The following is a 20082-nucleotide window of genomic DNA, read 5'->3' on the forward strand; positions in this document are numbered from 1 at the left end:
CTTGCCTCCATTTATTTCTGTAGATCCAGCAACTCTCTGACTGTGTTAGGAGGTGTCTTTGCGCACACACGCCTGAGTGGCGTGGACGTGCCCATGCACACTGCGTTACTGGGTGCATTCCTTCCTGAAGCTGCGTGATGGTAGCTGAACGCAAGTCAGCTACACTGTGCAGGAGCTTGTCCTACAGGGGAGCGTCTCATCACTCGGTTACACGAGCAGCTTCCTGCTCTACCACCGTGTCCCCAGCTCCTCGTACGTGCTCTAATAACTATTTGCTTAACGAATTAATGGGTTGGATAGACCTGAAGTTTCAGTTTTACAAAGAATTTTGTTCCTATTGTCCAGGATGATTTGAATTTCAAAAGAAATCTAAGAAGTTGAAGATGGCCAGGCAGTTGAAAATGGAATGATCATGTCCTTAACTTCTTAGCTCTTGAAAAAGGATAAACTAGCTTCAGGTGAATCATTCGTTTAGTAAACATTTTTTGAGTACTTGCCTCATTAGGTGCTGAGGTTGTAAAGATGCAGAAGTTGTAGTTTCTGCCCTCAGCCACTCTGCTGGGGAGGCACATATCTACTGAGATATGTGTAATTATGGGCAACGGAGAAGGGCCTGGGGCAGGGAGAGGACTGTGGGCATCCTGGGATACAGGGGTGAGTGGGGTCCTCAGGGCAGGAGGGGGAGGCAGCCCGGCCTCCAGCAACTGGGAGAAGCCGGGTTGTGTGAAGTCAGAGCTCTGGAGGCTGTAGTGGTGGTGTGGAGGCCAGGGGAGTCTCAGCGCTAAGGAGAGGTCACTTTGGGGCTCTTGCCTGAGCACAGCCTTTATTTTTCTTTCTTAAGTACGTGAGGCAGGATGTTTGTGTTGAGGAAGTGCTCTGGGGTTTGGTGATAGAACGAAATGAGAGTTAGATTAATAAGGTGTCTGTTAGGGTTTCCAGCCATTATGCAGGAACGTTAAATACTTTCCAGCTGCTGGTTTTTTTTTCTTTTCTCTGTACTATTTCTGTCCATACCTGCTTCAGTGGGAAGTGCGGCCGGGAAGGAGCCGGCTAGAGAATAAACAATGGAGCCTTTCGCCTGGAGGAGAAGGGAGCGCCCTCTTTCAGACTCAGTAGCTAATCTCTCCACTTGGGCAGAGAAATGTCCCAGAGTAGAATCTGCTGTCCCCTTGTGCCTTGGGGAGCCCGACTAAGTGTAGAGAAATGGCCACACGTGACTTAGCCCTGGGTGTTGGCTGGTTCGGGGCAGGCCCTCGGGGTGGCTCGGCCAGGAGGGCGCTGTCTGAGCAGCAGGCCCCCGGGGGACCCCGCAGCCCCATTTCCCGGGGTGCTACCGCGGGGCTTCCTGTTGCCCTCAGCTCCTCACCCAGCCCTGCGCTACCTGTTCCTGACTGAGCCAGCTCTTCCCGAGCCCACCCTGTGAGCTCCAGCCTGCCAGGCAGGGGCACTGCTGCCTGGGCATAGCCACCGCCCTGCGCTCCCTTGCTGAAGTAGTAGTGTAAATACGCCCATGCAGAGGGGTGCTGTGGGCCGGCAGCGGCAGAGGGAGGCTGGTCTGCAGCTCCTCGGTGGTGGGACGCTTTGTGTTGTCACAGTGGGCAGGGCCGAGAGTGCTAAACATTCCTCTGTCCAGATGCCAGTAGGGCCCTACAGAGAAGCACGGGGGCTGGGGGGCACAGTGACACACACGCCTCTCGTGTGTGCTCTCTGGTTTGTGGGCCGCCGTTCTTTGCTTCCTCTTAACCAGGAGTGATAGTTTCCTGAGGGACGGCGTTTAGCGCAGAGACTTAGTCCCCAGGCCCCTAGGCGACCGTTGAACCCCTTTCCCTCCGGTCACTCAGCGGTGCCGTGTGCCTTCCCACGTGGGGTGCCCCCTTTCTATTTTGCAGGTACATGAGCGAACTGAAGAAATGGATTTCCTGTTGTTGGTCGTCCGCAAACTTCTAAGAACAAATTCACGTTTTGTGAAGGTAAAGTTGATTTCATGAGTAACTGAAACATTTAGGGTTAAGATTTATTATTTAGTTTTGTTTTTCTTTATTTTAATAGAAACAGTTGAAAGCAGTGAGTCTTAAAATTCATTGTCTTGTGTAGTCCTCCAGATCTTGCTAGGAAGCTGGCTAAAGGGCGTTCTCGTATGATCAGACTATGGAGTACTTTTTGGTTATTATGTTGCATTAAATTGTAAAATATTCTCCAGGCTGCAGAAAATGATCTGATAATAGTTGACTCTAATGAAATGCTGGGTATTAGAGCGCTGCTTTTGGTTGAATAGGTACCATAATCTGAAGGTATGTGACTATATCTGTAATCTCTGTTTTAAAAGTAGCACTGAGTCACATTGAAGTTTGAGAATAGTTATATGCACTGTTATTATAGGAGACTTGAGTTAGGAGCTAACTGAAAGTCTGTGGCAATGGTAAACATTGCTTACATTCTATTTGAACAAAAAGGACAAAGAAGTGAACTAGGCCAAAATAGCAAAAGGTTTATAATTATTATGCAGTTTAGACATAGGTCAATCCAGCCATGCTAAGTAGGAGTCTTTCAGAAGCAGCAGTGATTGGGTGCATGTCATTCATTATATAAAGGAACTATGGAAGGATTTGCTGTTATTGGAAAACAGATGCCCTCTAAATCATGACATATTTTGTCTTCAAGTGTTTCATCTCTCTGTCCGTTTAGGGAGACATTCCCACCCTGCCCCAAGGTAGGGACATCTACCTTAGGGCGCTCACAGTCTCACCTGGTGGGTGCTGACTAAATGGAACCCGAGATTTGCAATAAGTTGTCTTATTGCTTGAGATGACTATAAAATGAATGAGAGAATTTGGCTATTTCATTCCTTTTTTTGAATCTTAAAGATGACATTGAAGGTTATTCAACAAGTCCGGACCTTTCTTTTTCTTTTTTTTGGCCATGCCACAGGGCATGTGGAATCTCAGTTCCCTGACCAGGGATTGAACCTGTGCCCCCTGCATAGGAAACGTGGAGTCTTAACCACTGGACTGCCAGGGAAGTCCCCGGAATCTGGACCTTTCTTTTTTTTTTTTTTAATAAATTTATTTATTTTTGGCTGCATTGGGTTTTCATTGCTGTGTGCAGGCTTTCTCTAGTTGTGGTGAGCAGGGGCTATTCTTTGCTGTGGTGCGTGGGCTGCTCATTGCGGTGGCTTCTCTTGTTGCGGAGCACGGGCTCTAGGCACGTGGGCTTCAGTAGTTGCAGCATGCAGGCACAGTAGTTGTGGTTCTCGGGCACTAGAGCACAGGCTCAGTAGTTGTGGCGCACGGGCTTAGTTGCTCCGCGGCATGTGGGATCTTCCTGGACCAGGGCTCGAACCCGTGTCCCCTGCATTGGCAGGTGGATTCTTAACCGCTGCACCCCCAGGGAAGCCCTCTCTTTGGTGCTTTTTACTCCCTCATTTTTCTGGAGCATATCATCTAGTAGCTTATTCTGTCTTAAGTTAGCTTTCTTTTTTTTTTTTTTAAGCTGTAGCTTGTTTTTTTTTTTATTAATTAATTAATTAATTTTATTTTTGGCTGCGTTGGGTCTTCGTTGCTGCACGCGGGCTTTCTCTAGTTGTGGTGAGTGGGGGCTACTCTTCGTTGCGGTGCACGGGCTTCTCATTGCAGTGGCTTCTCTTGCTGTGGAGCACGGGCTCTAGGTGCGCAGGCTTCAGTAGTTGTGGCATGCGGGCTCAGTAGTTGTGGCTCACGGGCTCTAGAGCGCAGGCTCAGTAGTTGTGGCGCACGGGCTTAGTTGCTCCGCGGCATGTGGGATCTTCCCAGACCAGGGCTCGAACCCGTGTCCCCTGCATTGGCAGGCGGATTCTTAACCGCTGCACCCCCAGGGAAGCCCTTAAGTTAGCTTTCTGATGCAAAGTGTCCTTTTAGGTTAATGGTTGTAATTTAGCTTTATTGGAGAAATGTAGTTTCTCACTTGATAAAGCAATTGAAGAGAAATTTAAAAGTTGGCATCTCTGAGCATTCTGTAACTGTAATAATTTGAATTACACTGGAGATCAAATCGAAGTATTCAGTTAAAGTTTTGAAAATTATTAAAACAGAAGACAAGCCTGGAATTGTAAAAGTATTTCATTTCAGTTATTATTATCACCATCATTTTGTCTGTTCTAATGGTTTCTCTGACTCTGTAGGTAGTCCTGATGTCGGCCACCATCAACTGTAAAGAGTTTGCAGATTACTTTGCTGTTCCCGTTCAGAACAAGATGAACCCTGCTTATATTTTTGAAGTGGAAGGAAAGCCCTATTCAGTTGAGGAGTATTATCTTAATGATTTGGAGCACATTCATCATAACAGGGTATGTTGGAATGCATTGTTTCTTTTACAGTGAATGTACTTCTGTATTTGATCAAACCGCATTTATTAGCTACAATTGCAAGGCTCTACTGGAGCTTAAAATTGGAGCAGAGAGATGGTGTGGAATGGGACTGGCGAAGAATAAGAGGAAGGAAACTCCGGGGTTTGTTGTCCTAAACTGTGAGCATGATAAGCACTCACATTGTATATCCCGGTGAAAATTATTCAAACTGGTTTTATACTTTATTGATGTTGAAGAATAAAATGTCAGCTTTTGGTCAGCTACAAAATTGTAGATTTCAGCTGAGGGTAGAGGTAATTTTATTTCTGTTAAATTAACTTTTCTAATGTAAGTTGTATTGCTCTAAACTGAAGGAGGATTGCATTGTGGGAACAGTGTGTGATAATATATTCTTATGAAAAGTTGCAGTTGATTTACAGTTGTTTTCACGTGGGTAATACATTTATAGGATTTGAAGATCGAAGAGTATATGCAGGTATAAAATATCTCCTTCCTACTCCTGTCCTCTGTCTGCCCAGTTCCCCCACTAAATTATTGTCGTTAATTTCTTTGGATCTTTCCATATTTACAAGCAAATATTGATGTATTGTTTCTCTTTTTTACAGAGTGATAGCATTCTATTCTATGTGCATCTTGTTTTTTTTTCACTTACCTTTTCACATTTTTTACATGTCATATAGTTTCTTCATTCCCTTTTTAGGGCTACATAACATTCTTTTATGTGAATATAAGTATAAAGATTATTCTTTTTTTTAAATTGAAGTATGGTTGATTTACAATGTGTTAGTTTCTGGTGTACAGCAAAGTGATTTGGTTATATATATATTGTGTGTGTGTATATATTCTTTTTCATATTCTTTTCCATTATGGTTTATTACAGGGTATTGAATATAGTTCCCTGTGCTATACCGTAGGACCTTAACTGTTTATGTATTTTATATGTAGTAGTTGGTATCTGCTAATCCCAAACTCCTAATTTATCTCTCCCCCACCCCTTTTCCCCTTTGGTAACCAGAAGTTTGTTTTCTATGTCTCTGAGTCTTTTTGCAAATAAGTTCATTTGTATCATATTTTAGATTACACATGTAAGAGATATTGTATGGTATTTGTCTTTCTCTGTCTGACTTACTTCACTTAGTATGATAATCTCTAGGTCCATCCATGTTGCTGCAAATGGCATTATTTCATTCTTTTCTATGGCTGAGTATTATTCCATTGTATATATGTACCGTATCTTTATCCATTCATCTGTCGATGGACATTTAGGTTGCTTCCATGCCTTGGCTATTGTGAACAGTGCTGCTATGAACGTTGGGGTGCATGTAGTAAAGATTATTCTTTATTTAACTAATCTCCAGTGTTTCTTATCTTTTCTTATTAAAAACAGTGCTAAAGAGAACATCTTTGTGCATGTGAAGGTGTATCTTGTAGGCCAGGGTTTCTTAGCCTCAGAACAATTGATATTTTGGGCCAGGTAATTCTGTATGGTGGGGGCTGTCCTGTGCATTGTAGGATGCTTGATATTTAATAGCTCTGCTGGCCTTGACCCACCAGGTGCAAGTAGGGCTCCTTCCCATCCCCACCCCGCTGTGACAACCAAAAATGTTTCTGGACATCCTTGGAATGGGAGTAAAACACCTCTTTCGAGGACCCCTGTGTAGGTTGTGCTTTCCTGGAAGTGGGTCAGAGGATGTGTGCATTTGGAATTTTGATGGACGTTGCCAAATTGCTCTGTATAAGAGTTTGACTTTTATTAAAAACATCTGTAGGGACTTCCCTGGCGGTCCAGTGGTTAAGACTCTGGGCTCCCAATGTAGGGGACATGGGTTTGATCCCTGGTTGGGGAACTAAGATCCCGCATGCTGCGCAGCTCTCCAAAAAAAAAAAGAAATCTATAATGTTAAAGTAAACAGTCTCTACTACAATGAGTTGGCCGACTAGGGTTCACCTCATTAGAAGATATATTTTGTCAAATCTAATTATGTCAGAGGGAGGCCAGTGATGGCCATTAGAATGTAGCACTTCTTTTTTTTCTCGCAGCTTTTAATTAAAAAAAAAATTAATTAACTAGTTTATTTATTTTTGGCTGCATTGGGTCTTTGTTGCTGCGCGTGGGCTTTAGTTGCGGCGAGCGGGGCTACTCTCCGTTGCAGTGCGCGGGCCTTTCACTGCAGTGGCTTCTCTTGTTGCAGAGCACGGGCTCTAGGCGCGTGGGCTTCGGTAGTTGTGGCACGCAGGCTCAGTAGTTGTGGCTCGCGGGCTCTAGAGCGCAGGTTCAGTAGTCGTGGTGCACGGGCTTAGTTGCCCCGTGGCATGTGGGATCTTCCCAGACCAGGACTCAAAACCCACTTCCCCTTCATTGGCAGGCGGGTTCTTAACCACTGCGCCACCAGGGAAGTCCTCTCCCAGCTTTTAAAATGACAGTATTTCAAAACAGAAAAGTTGAAAGAAATTTTGTAGTGAACACCCATGTGTCCATCACCTAGAGTCTACAGTTAACATTCACTTTGTAGCACTTCAAAAAAAACCCCAAACCTGTCAGAACTAAGAAACTAACACTGGTACATTCCTATTAGCTGAACTTGAGTTTGTTTGGAGTTCACTGGTTTTCCCTAATGTTCTTTTTCTGCTCTAGGATCCCACATTGTGTTTAGCTGTCATGTCTCCTTAGGTTCCCCTGGGCTGTGACAGTTTCTCAGACTTCTCTTATTTTTGATGACCTTGGCGATTTTTAGGAGAACTGGCCAGGTATTTTGTAGGGTGCCCCACTACTGGAATTTTTCTGGTGTTTTTCTCATGGGTAGACCGGGGCTGTGAGTTTGGGGGAGGAAGAGCACCACAGTGAAGTGTTGTTCCGTCCCATCGTGACCAGCAGCACGGCTCATCGCTGGTGACGCGGCCCGGATCTCCTGGCCCCGGTGGTGGTTACCAGGCTGCTCCCTTGCAATGTGACTCTGCCCTCCTTTTCTTTTTCCATGTATATGTGTATATATATATTAGGTTAGTTTGTTTGTTTATTGTCTGTCACCCCCACTAAGGTTATGAACAGGGTAAGGAGAGACATTCTTTCCTTTTCTTATTGGACTCCGTGGTTGGAAACAAGTCTCTCTAAGTGCAGCCCGTATTCAAGGTGGAGGGAAGAGGGCCCGTATTTATAACATTTAAACATTGTGCCTTGTCTGACCCATTTTGGAATATGAGAGTAATAATGCTTTACTAGTCTTTTCACCTGGCCAATGTCTGATTGACTTCTGTTGATGTGTGTTTTGTGTTGGATTCCTTGTGGATGTGCTGAGGAGTGGGGTCTGGCCTGGGCACATGCCCCGAGCCCGTGTGGGCCCTGGCGGCGGATGGGTGCATCGTGTTCACCTGCTAGAGGACACCTGGCCCCAGCGCTGTCCTGATCGGTGTCACTTAGGATTTCAATGAACCGATACTCAAGATTTAACTCCGTATTAATTTTAAGCCTTACAGAAAAGGTGCTTTATGTAGATTCTATTATAATTTTTGGAGTCAGAGGACCTTTGTTAAAATCACAGTTTTATTACCGTGATTAGTCGTGCTGTCATGTGATTACTCAGCACGCTGTCTCGTGTTGTGAGGGAGAAGGTCCTCCTCCTCCAGAGCAGTGGCCTCTCCACCCTGTGGTTGTCTCATCCCTTCCCACCTCCTTAGAGGCCTCGTCTGATTCACTGCCCTCCTCTCCGTGTCTTTCCTAGCATCTTTTCCACATTTAAACAGCGCTGAGTCTCTTTCATCTTAAAAGACACCCACGTTAGGTGCCCTGTTTCTCATAGCTTTTGCCAGACTTTGAACTCCCAGTGCCCACTTCTCTACCCCCCGCCCCCCACTCACTGCCGCCTCTCAGCCAAGCCTGCACCCCGCAGTATCACTAGTAACCGCCTTGTGAAGTCCAGAGCACTCGGCCCTACACCCCCTGAGCTCTCTAATATTTGACACTGTTGGCCACTTTGATTTTCTTGAAACTCACCCTTCCCTTGGGTCCCATGATGCCCTCCTGGTTTTTCTGTTACCAACTCTGGCTGTTACTTTCAGTGTCCTTTGAAGAGCCCTTTTCATGCTTCATTTTCAACTTTTTTTTTAATTGCCAAAAAACCTTCACAGAACCGGCCCGTAGGAAAGGACATAAAATGTAATCGCGCACTGGGATGCATTGTGGCCACCTGTGATCTGCAGCCTGGTCCAGCAGCAGAGCGTGGCCCACTCCCCAGGCCTCCCTGTGGGTTCTTTTTGGAGCACGCGCCACCACCCTAGAGCATCACGGTTCTAGAACTCTGCTTGGTTTTGCTGTAATCCATTTGAAGGGGATTTGGGAGGATGGTTGGGACGGGTTCCTTCCCGGATAGGCCGACTGGGATGGAGGCAGACAGGTGGGGCTCCGGGGCCTCAGCTTGGAACAGAAACATCATGGTCGCTGAACACTGGGCACCGGTGGGCGGGCTGACTGGAGCTACCCTGGCCCCGCCTGTGTGGATCGCGGCGCTTCCCTCCACGGTCCTGCTCCCGACTGAGCACGCCCTTTGCAGTGCACTTCACTCCGCTGCCTGGCCACACCGTGCCCTCCGGGAATGCGGACGCTTGTCTGTCGTGTCTCCTTCTGGTTTCCTCTCCGCAAACAGAAGGGGATGGGTTCAACAAGTGGATGGGTGGGCTGTGACTGGTGTATGTCCTTTGTCACCTGTGTCAAGGCTGGCTTGGAGAAAGCAGGGCTCTCTTTGGTATCTTAGCAGTGTGTTCAAAAAATATTCTCTGGGCTTGTATTCTAGAACTCAGTGAAATCACTTGTGAACTGATGTCATGCTTTTCCCGCAGCTTGCTTGTAGGAAAACAATTCTAGAGGGGTTTGGATCTACTGTTGGAGTTTGTGAAAAGTATACCTTTTCTTCTATTTCTTTTTTGTCTGGTTGTGTTATGGTAAATAGTGGTTATTGTTTGGGTAAAGTAGAAAATTATTTAAAGGTTGAACGTCAAGAATGCTTATTCAAAATTATTGATCAAGTAAAAGTCAATTTGTCATACTTATATTAGTAGAATTGTAATTTTAATGAAACATGGATTATTTGAATACTAGCTGACTTAATTTACTCTAAGTAAAAATTGGAAAAGGAGTTTCTCCTGAAGTCTTCTGATCTGTTCTTCACAAAATCAAATGTTGTGTCTTTCATACAGTACTTGGTAAGTAAAATTATTAAATAAACAAAAAAGCTGTCTTATTCTTGGTGAAAAAACTCAGTATGGCTATAAAATAGATTCTTTGGCAACAGTGACATAACGTAATGCTGAATATTCTGGAGAGATACGCAGTGATGGCCTTGGTCCTGTGAACGGTCTCAGCTCAGACGGGTAATTCTAACCTCACCAGGGGGTCTGTGGATGTGGTTGAACCCCAGTGTTCCAGAGAAGCACCTGAAGGGCAAGTTTAAAGGAACGGGGCTCCATGTGGCTTTGTTTTAATGCACAATTAAAAGTAGTCTAGGGACCCCCTCAAAAAGCTTGGTAGCTATACTATGACATGGTTATATTATTACTGTAAATTGGCAGATACAGATGGGCTGTTGCCTTTTCCTGGTACTTGTGATTTTTAGGGCTACTTTCCACGTGATGCTGGTGCAGTCCTCAGGCTCTCTGAGGTCGAGGGCATGAGCACTGGCTCTGACCAGAAGCTCTTCCTGGCTCCACCGGCATTTGGAGCAACTTTTTCTTTGTTTTAGGAATAGATTTCCCGCCAGAGGTCTCGCTTCTGTACGTGTGGACCCTGACTCCTCCATTGCTCCCGTGCCGTGTGTGCCGTGGGTGTCGGGCCTTGAGAAGGGCTTGATGCTTAGCAGGCACCAGATACTGGCTGCATACCAGTTTTGCCATGTTTATTCGGGGTATTTGTCATGGTGGTAAACTCACGGGTCACCCATCCGACCCCAGAGTTTCCTTGGTGATCCTGTTTTGGCTTTTCCTCTTCCTCTTTCTAGCTTTCTCCTCACCTCTTGGAGGAGCCAGTGATAACCAAGGACATCTATGAAGTCGCTGTCTCCCTCATTCAGATGTTTGATGGCTTGGACATGAAGGAGAGTGGGTAAGAGATGCTCCACTTGGCAGTGTACTTGAATGTATCTGAGAATTAAGAAATCTTTATTCGTTTTGAAGCTTTTTACTGTTTCTATAATAGTAACTGTAGATACTGTTTCAGTAGTCACTGTGTATGTTTTTTTTTTTAAATTTTATTTATTTATTTATTTATTTATTTATTTATGGCTGTGCTGGGTCTTCGGTTCGTGCGAGGGCTTTCTCTAGTTGCGGCAAGTGGGGGCCACTCTTCATCGCGGTGCGGGGACCGCTCTTCATCGCGGTGCGCGGGCCTTTCACTATCGCGGCCCCTCCCGTTGCGGGGCACAGGCTCCAGACGCGCAGGCTCAGCAGCTGTGGCTCACGGGCCCAGCTGCTCCGTGGCATGTGGGATCTTCCCAGACCAGGGCTCGAACCCGTGTCTCCTGCATTAGCAGGCAGATTCTCAACCACTGCGCCACCAGGGAAGCCCACTGTGTATGTTTTAAAATAAAGTCAGTATCTTGCAAATTTTTTTACTGGAAACTTCTATTTTAAAGTAGTTAAAATCATGCTAAGAACAGTTTAGGACTGACTGTGTTTAAAGCTAGAAACTGCAGCCTGAAGATAGAATAGTTTTTCCAGACACGCAGAAGTCATGTCAGGGCTTCCCTGGTGGCGCAGTGGTTGGGAATCCGCCTGCCAGTGCAGGGGACATGGGTTCGAGCCCTGGTCCAGGAGGGTCCCACATGCCGCAGAACAACTAAGCCCGTGCGCCACAACTACTGAGCCTGTGCTCTAGAGCCTGCGAACCACAACTACTGAGCCCACGTGTCACAACTACTGAAGCCCGGGCGCCTAGAGTCCATGCTCCGCAGCAAGAGAAGCCACTGCAATGAGAAGCCCGCGCACCGCAACGAAGAGTAGCCCGCGCACCGCAATGAAGAGTAGCCCCCTCTCGCCGCAACTAGAGAAAGCCCACGTGCAGCAACGAAGACCCAACACAGCCAAAAATAAATAAATTTAAAAATAGAAAATAAAACCAAAAGCTAATAAAAATCTTTAAAAAAAAAAAAAAAGAAGTCATGTCAGTCAAGTCACTCACAGTCCTAAGGTAAAACTTAAAGGACCATATTAGGAGAAACTGTTGAAAGCCTTTCTTTGCCTTTGTTTCCATTTACTGTAAAGATACATTCCCGATTCTAAGCAGTTTCCCATTGTAATCCAGACGTTTTTTCATTTAGCTGGCTCTTTGAAACCTAGAACATATTTATTTTCCCTTAAGGACAATTTTAGGTTACAAGTGGTAGTTAGAGTCTTTAATTTTCAAAATATTATACCATATTAAGACCTTTTACTGCGCTCATTTTGCTACAGCTCATAAATACCATTTATATATTGGGACAACAAACAGAATATAGATTCCACCTCCTCATAGTAACCAGCACTCGGTTGCTGGGAAAGCTGTTCTCTTATAGGCCCTAGACACACACAGACATGGTATTTCTCTTCTTTTAGTTGTTATTTGTGTAACGTAAACATACAGAAAGTGTCAAGGTATTCATTGTCTTACATTGCTGGTGAACAGTACCTTGCAGTGAGGTGGCTGTATTCTGCGCCTTCAGAATAGATTTCCTGCCAGACATTTCACTTGTGTGTGTTCGGATTCTGACCCCCCGTTTCTCCGGGGACGGGGTCAGCGATGCACCAGGATCTCCGTGTGTCGGGGGCCTTGAGTAGTGCTTGACTCGCGAGGTGGAAAAGCCAGCTTACGTGCAGCTCTGCTTTTAAGCTCCCACAGTTGTTTTGTTTTTTTAATATGATCAGTGTGTTTAGCTTTACTCAAATATATATCATTTTATTCATCATTCTTTCATCTCAGACGTTCCTTTTTTTACTTCTTCTAATTTCTTAATTTAAGTAACTTTATTGAGCTATAATTTACATATATTAAATGCACCCATTTTTTATTGTCTTTCAATATTTTATGATATTTTCCCATAGTCTTCTGGCTTCTCTTATTATGGTGAGAGGTTACCTTTTGGTTCAGCTGTTCCTTGTAGGCAAATCTGCCTTTGCCTGGTTAACTTTCAGCCTCATTCCTTTGTCTTTTTCCTGTGGTTTGACTGCTGTGAATAGGTGTGGCTGTCTTTTCACTGATCTTGCTTGAGGCTCAGTGGACTCAGGGAGTCTGAATGGTGGTGGCTTGGGTGCTGCCCAGCGACCTTTCATCCAATAGTATCCACTGATGCTCTCGCCTGGGTCATTGGTACGTTAGTGAGGTTCTGATTTTATCACTTGTTCTTATTATTCTCTGAGATTGTTCTATAAAGAGGAATTTTCCTTTTATTACCCTGCCTCTTTTCTCCTTATCTCTCTCTTTTCATGTCACAGTGGACTCGTGGATTTTTTTTTCCTTTTAAATAGATTTTATTTTTTAGAGCAGTTTTAGGTTCAAGGCAAAATTGAGCAGAAAGTACAAATAGTTCCTGTATACCCCCTCTCCTACAGATGCACAGCCTCCCCTCCTATCAAGTCTCCTACCAGAGTAGCACATTTGTTACAATTGACACATCATTATCATTCAGAGACTATAGTTTAGGGTTCACTCTTAACCCTAAAGATTCCTAGAAATCATCTGTGCTTGACCTGTTCACCCCTTCCTCCTCCATAACCTCTGGCAATCACTGACCTTTTACTGTCTCCACGGTTTTGCCTTTTCCAGAATGTCATAGAGTTGGAATCATACATATTGCAGCTTTCAGATTGGCTTCTTTCACTTAGAAATAAGCAGTTAAAGTTCCTCCATGTCTTTTCAGGGCTTTTTAGTGCTGAATCATATTTCATCATCTGGATGCACCACAGTCTGTTTATCTGTTCACCTACTGAAGGACATCTTGGTTGCTTTCAAGTTTTGGCAATTGTGAATAAAGCCACTATAAACATCCAAGTGCAGGTTTTTGTGTGGATGTAAGTTTTCATTTCATGTGAGTAAATACCAATGAGCGCATTTGTTAGATCATATGGTAAGAGTATGTTTAGTTTTGTAAGAAACTGCGAAATTGTGCTCCCAAGTGGCTGCACTGTTTTGCGTTCCCACCAGCAATGAACAAGAGTTCCTGTTGCTCCACATCCTCCCCAGCATTTGGTGCTGTCAGTGTTCTGACAGTTCTAATAGGTATGCAATGGTATCTTGTTTTAATTTGCATTTCCCTGATGACATATGTTGTGGAGCATCTTTTCATAGGTTTATTTGACATCTGTGTGTCTTATTTGGTGATGTGTCTTTTCAGGGCTTTTGCCCATTTTTTACTTGGATTGTTCATATTCCTATTGTTGAGTTCTAAGAGCATTATATATATATCTAGGATAACAGGTCTTTTTATCATGTATGTGTTTTGCAAATGTTTCCTCTTGGTCTGTGGTTTGTCTTCTCATTCTCTTGAGACTCATGGATTTTATTTATTTAAAGTGTCAAAGTTAATTATAATCAGTTTTATTTTTTTAACAATCAATTGTCCAAAATTTGGCCAGTGGGAGCCTTGGGTAAGTTGGCTCCTGTATTATTTGACATGACTTCCTTAGTTTTGGGGCATTTATTTGCTTTCTGGCACAAGGTGTTCCAAGCCATTCACCGTGTTCTTTCCCTGCACTAGACCAAGAATCATTTCTCCAAGGAACTGATTCTTGTAGTGAGGAATGTTTTTAGAAAACAGGATTTGGATTCTAAGTGTGCTCATTGCTGCTGGGGTGTCTGTCATTGCTTCTAAGTCTTTTCAGTGGCTGTATCTGGAAATGTATTATTTATTTATTTTATTGAAGTATAGTTGATTTACAGTGTTGTGTTAGTTTCAGGTGTACAGCAAAGTGATTCGTGTGTATATATATATATATATATATATATATATATATATATATATATATTCTTTTTCAGGTTCTTCTCCATTATAGGTTATATTCCACTGGAGTAATATTTCATTGTATACATGTACCGCATCTTCTTTATCCATTCATCTGTCAATGGACATTTAGGTTGTTTCCATGTCTTGGCTATTTGAATAGTCTGCTGTGAACATAGGGGTGCATGTATCTTTTTGAATTATAGTTTTGTCCGGATATATGCCCAGGAGTGGGATTGCTCTATGATATGGTAATTCTATTTTTAGTTATTGAAGGAACCTCCATACTGTTCTCCATAGTGGCTGCATCAACTTACATTCCCATTAACAGTGTCGGAGGGTTCCCTTTTCTCCACACCCTCTCCAGCATTTGTTATTTGTAGACTTTTTAATGATGGCCATTCTGACTGGTGTGAGGTGGTACCTCATGGTAGTTTTGATTTGCATTTCTCTAATAATTAGCAATGTTGAACATTTTTTCATGTGCCTGTTGCCCATCTGTATGTCTTCTTTGGAAAAATGTCTATTTGGAAATGTCTATTTCTGCCCATTTTTTGATTGGTTTTTTTTGTTGTTGTTGTTGGTAATGTATTTTTAACTGCCATACATGAAATGATATTTCAACTCAAATTTAATATTGTTCTTTTCTTAGCTTTTCTTTTATATGTTCGTTACTGAAGCAAACTTGGGTCTGCTCACCCATGTGCACTAAAGCCAATCTACTGACACTGGTTGTGGTGAAGGAAAGTGCAGGGTTTATTGCAGGCGCCAAGCAAGGAGTCCAGGCAGCTAATGCTCAAAAAGCCCGAACTCCTTGAAAGCCTTTAAAGGCTTTTAAAGACAGGTTTTTAAAGACAGAGTGGGGGAGGGGGTTGTGGGGGCACGATCAGCTCGTGGACGCTCTTCTGATTGGTTGTTGGTGAGGTAATCGGAGTCAGCATCCTCAGCCTTCTGGTTCCAGCTGGTCTGGGGTCTACAGGCTTGTGGTCACCATGCAGTTAACTTCTTCCACCCGGTGGGGGTTTCAGTATCTGCAAAACAGCTCAAAGAGCGTGGCTCAGAATAGTACCTCTCGCCCTTGAGGAGGAACTAAAGGTCCTTGCCTTTGTTTAATGGCCAAATTGGTATTATTTTGTCTTGCTTGACTGTTGTCCTTTGTTTCTGCATTTTCTCACTTCTCTGATTAAATTTGCTCTTTGGAACTCTCGGAAGGCCTAGGAGGCTAAAGTTTTTCTACAAATAAGAGGCAGGTGGAGGACATGGTGTGTGTGTGGGGGTGGTTTCTGTTCTGGGAAGGCCCCATAGGGTCCTGCTTGATTACATTTTTAGTGCTTTTCTTAAACACCAAAACTTTTGGTTGCTAAAGCATTATTTACTTTTTTGTTTTTCCCCATAATATAATAATAAAATAGTTTAACAAGTAAATAGTGATAGTCCTTCTAAAACTAAACCTGTGAGTGAAGTATAAAACTGCTTTGCTGTTCCTTTTGTTCTTAGAATATATCCTACTGGATATACAGTCAGAGAGAGCTGTTTTCAAATATTACTTTAAATAATAATTCTCTCTGTTTGGTAATCAGTTTATTTTACACCTAGGTTCATTCGTTTATTAGTTGCCTATTTAAAACATTTTAAAGAACCCTATTTTAATTTATTATTTGCCATAATTTCCTTCCTTCCACTTTTTTGGTTTACTTTGTTGCTGTTTTCTAACTATTAAATTGATTGTTATTTTAGTTTCATCCTTTTATTTTATTGATAGAAGTATTTAATCCATGAATTTTTATCTGGTGACTTCTGTGATTGTATCCCATATGTTCTGATGTGTAGTGTTTTTGTTATTATTTTTGAGACAGTCTCAATTTTGGCTTATATTTCCCCTTTGACCCAAGAGAAATTTAAAGTTTTTTGATTAAAGGGCCTTTAAGCACTTTTTACTAATAATGTCAAGTTTGATGGAATTGTTATCATAAAATATTATTTGTATTATTTTTGCTTCATGGAACTTAAGTGGTTTTTTTTTCTGTGATCTAGCACATGGTCAGTTGTCATGAATATTCTGCATGCCCTTGAAATGACAATTTTCTGTTATCAGAGTGAAAAGTTTAACATATGGTCATAAGTTGCACACTATCCATTATGTTGTTAGCTTTTTAAATTTATTTATTATTTTCTTTTTACAATTTTTTTGACGTGGGCCATTTTTTAAAGTCTTTATTGAATTTGTTACAATATCGCTTCTGCTTCATGTTTTGGTTTTTTGGCCCCAAGGCATGTGGGATCTTAGCTCCCCGACCAGGGATCAAACCAGCACCCCCTGCATTGGAAGGCGAAGTCTTAACCACTGGACTGCCAGGGAGGTCCCTAAATTTATTTTTTGACCCTTGGAATGGTCGTGGAATGAGACTGGTGTGTGAAAGTCTCCTATTATTAGTGTATTTCTGTTTCTCCCTTCATCATGTGTGGTTTCTGCTTTGTGAAGAGGGCTGCTCCAGTCTTTTGCTGCTAGATACTCATAACTGTCCCAGTGTCGTTGTGAACTATGGCCTTCCGCATTATACTGTGCCCTTCTTTGCCTTGCTTAATGCTGTGGAGTCTGAATTCTACTTTGTCATATATCAGGATTGCAACTCTTGCTTTCTTTTGTTTGTCTTTGCCTCTAAAATCTTTGCCATCCTTTTGTTTTCATTTTCTGAATTGCTTAGGGTTTAAGTGTGAGTTTTGCATATAGCATAGAGTTGGTTTTGCTTTGTGAGCCACTTGAAAATCTTTTTCTTTTGCTCATTGGCTTCAGCCGTCCAGGCTTACTGATGTATGACTCATGTGTTCAGCCTCAGATATGTCACATTTATTGCACGGTCCTTCCTTTTCTTTTTATGTTTTGAATTTTTTCTTGGTAGTTAGGAAGGTTTATAATTTTGTTTTTGTGTTTACCTTTAATACCTTTATATAAGGCCCATAGTGTTACATAGGCTTCTGATATTTGGGGTTTTTTTCCAATTTTTTAAAACTGACATACAGTTTATTTACAATGTTGTGTTTTAGGTATACAGCATACTGATTCAGTTTTATATATGTGTGTGTGTATGTGTGTGTGTGTGTGTATGTGTGTGTGTGTGTGTATATATGTACGTTTTCAGGTTCTTTTCCCTTATAGGTTATTACAAAATATTGAGTATAGTTCCCTGTGCTATACAGTAAGTCCTTGTTGGTTATCTATTTTTTTTTGAATTTTTGAATTTTATTTTATTTATTTTTTTATACAGCAGGTTCTTACTAGTCATCCATTTCATACAGATCAGTGTATACATGTCCATCCCAATCTTCCAGTTCAGCACACCACCCCCACACCCCGGATGCTTTCCCCCCTTGGTGTCCATACGTTTGTTCTCTACATCTGTGTCTCTATTTCTGCCCTGCAGACCAGTTCATCGGTACCATTTTTCTAGGTTCCACATATATGCGTTAATATGTGATATTTGTTTTTCTCTTTCTGACTTACTTCACTCTGTATGACAGTCTCTAGATTCATCTATGTCTCTACAAATGACCCAATTTCATTCCTTTTTATGGCTGAGTAATATTCCATTGTATATATGTACCACATCTTTATCCACTCATCTGTTGATGGGCATTTAAGTTGCTTCCGTGACCTGACTGTTGTAAATAGTGCTGCAGTGAACATTGGGGTGCATGTGTCTTTTTGAATTATGGTTTTCTCTGGGTATATGCCCAGTAGTGGGATTGCTGGGTCATATGGTAATTCTGTTTTTAGTTTTTTAAGGAACCTCCATACTGTTCTCCATAGTGACTGTATCAATTTACATTCCCACCAACAGTGCAAGAGGGTTCCCTTTTCTCCACACCCTCTCCAGCATTTGTTGTTTGTAGATTTTCTGATGACGCCCATTCTAACTGGTGTGAGGTGATACCTCATTGTAGTTTTGATTTGCATTTCTCTAATAATTAGTGATGTTGAACTGCTCTTCATGTGTTCCTTGGCCATCTGTATGTCCTCTTTGGAGAAATGTCTGTTTAGGTCTTCTGCCCATTTTTTGATTGGGTTGTTTGTTTTTTTAATATTGAGCTGCATGAGCTGTTTATATATTTCGGAGATTAATCCTTTGTCCATTGATTCGTTTGCAAATATTTTTTCCCATTCTGAGGGTTGTCTTTTCGTCTTTTTTGTAGTTTGCTTTACAAAAGCTTTGAAGTCTCATTAGATCACATTTGCTTATTTTTGTTTTTATTTCCATTACTCTAGGAGGTGGATCAGAAAAGATCTTGCTGTGATTTATGTCAAAGAGTGTTCTTCCTATGTTTTCCTCTAAGAGTTTTATAGTGCCCAGTCTTACATTTAGGTCTCTAATCCATTTTGAGTTTATTTTTGTGTATGGTGTTAGGGAGTGTTCTAATTTCATTCTTTTACATGTAGCTGTCTAGTTTTCCCAGCACCACTTATTGAAGAGACTGTCTTTTCTCCATTGTATATCCTTGCCTCCTTTATCATTGATTAGTTGACCATAGGTGCATGGGTTTATCTCTGTGCTTTCTATCCTGTTCCATTGATATATATTTCTCTTTTTGTGCCAGTACCATATTGTCTTGATTACTGTAGCTTTGTAGTATAGTCTGAAGTCAGGGATTCTGATTCCTCCAGCTCTGTTTTTTTCCCTCAAGACTGCTTTGGCTATTCGGGGTCTTTTGTGTCTCCATACAAATTTTAAGATTTTTTGTTCTAGTTCTGTAAAAAATGCCAATGGTAATTTGATAGGGATTGCATTGAATCTGTAGATTGCTTTGGGTAGTATAGTCATTTTCACAGTGTTGACTCTTCCAATCCAAGAACATGGTATATCTCTCCATCTGTTTGTATCTTTAATTTCTTTCAACAGTGTCTTGTAGTTTTCTGCATACAGGTCTTTTCTCTCCTTAGGTAGGTTTATTCCTAGGTATTTTACTCTTTTTGTTGCAGTGGTAAATGGGAGTGTTTCCTTAATTTCTCTTTTCAAATTTTTCGTCATTACTGTATAGGAATGCAAGAGATTTCTGTGCCTTAATTTTGTATCCTGCAACTTTACCAAATTCATTGATTAGCTCTAGTAGTTTTCTGGTGGCATCGTTAGGATTCTCTATGTATAGTATCATGTCATCTGCAAACAGTGACAGTTCTATTTCTTTTCCAATTTGTATTCCTTTTATTTCTTTTCCTTCTCTGATTGCCGTGGCTAGGACTTCCAAAACTATGTTGAATAATAGTGGCGAGAGTGGACATCCTTGTCTTGTTCCTGATCTTAGAGGAAATGCTTTCAGTTTTTCACCATTGAAAATGATGTTTGCTGTGGGTTTGTCATATATGGCCTTTATTATGTTGAGGTAAGTTCCCTCTGTGCCCACTTTCTGGAGAATTTTTATCATAAGTGGGTGTTGAATTTTGTCAAAAGCTTTTTCTGCATGTATTGAGATGATCCTATGGTTTTTCTCCTTCAGTTTGTTAATATGGTGTATCACATTGATTGATTTGCATATATTGAAGAATCCTTGCATCCCTGGGATAAATCCCACTTGATCATGGTGTATGATCCTTTTAATGTGTTGTTGGATTCTGTTTGCTAGTGTTTTGTTGAGGATTTTTGCATCTATATTCATCAGTGATATTGGTCTGTAATTTTCTTTTTTTGTAGTATCTTTCTCTGGTTTTGGTATCAGGGTGATGGTGACCTCATAGAATGAGTTTGGGAGTGTTCCTTCCTCTGCAATTTTTTGGAAGAGTTTGAGAAG

General features: G+C 42.1%; 1 protein-coding gene across 6 annotated transcripts in view; it reads left to right on the forward strand.

The window, feature by feature from the left end:
• Window positions 1-1609: 1609 nt before the first annotated feature.
• TDRD9 (tudor domain containing 9) overlaps window positions 1610-20082 on the forward strand; it is a 76702-nt gene continuing 58229 nt past the window's right edge. Inside the window, exons 1-3 of one of the 6 annotated variants that reach the window (XM_007176234.3) lie at window positions 1610-1970; window positions 4157-4321; window positions 10330-10433. In XM_007176234.3, the coding sequence (XP_007176296.2) occupies window positions 1911-1970; window positions 4157-4321; window positions 10330-10433 (329 nt within the window). In that variant the 5' untranslated portion in view covers window positions 1610-1910. Of the gene's footprint in view, window positions 1971-4156; window positions 4322-9471; window positions 9539-10329; window positions 10434-20082 lie in introns of those variants that run through there. The other 5 variants (XM_007176232.2, XM_007176231.2, XM_007176229.3 and 2 more) reach the window with 5 other exon arrangements.

Source organism: Balaenoptera acutorostrata, chromosome 3, assembly GCF_949987535.1.
Source record: "Balaenoptera acutorostrata chromosome 3, mBalAcu1.1, whole genome shotgun sequence".
Lineage (NCBI taxonomy): Eukaryota > Metazoa > Chordata > Mammalia > Artiodactyla > Balaenopteridae > Balaenoptera > Balaenoptera acutorostrata.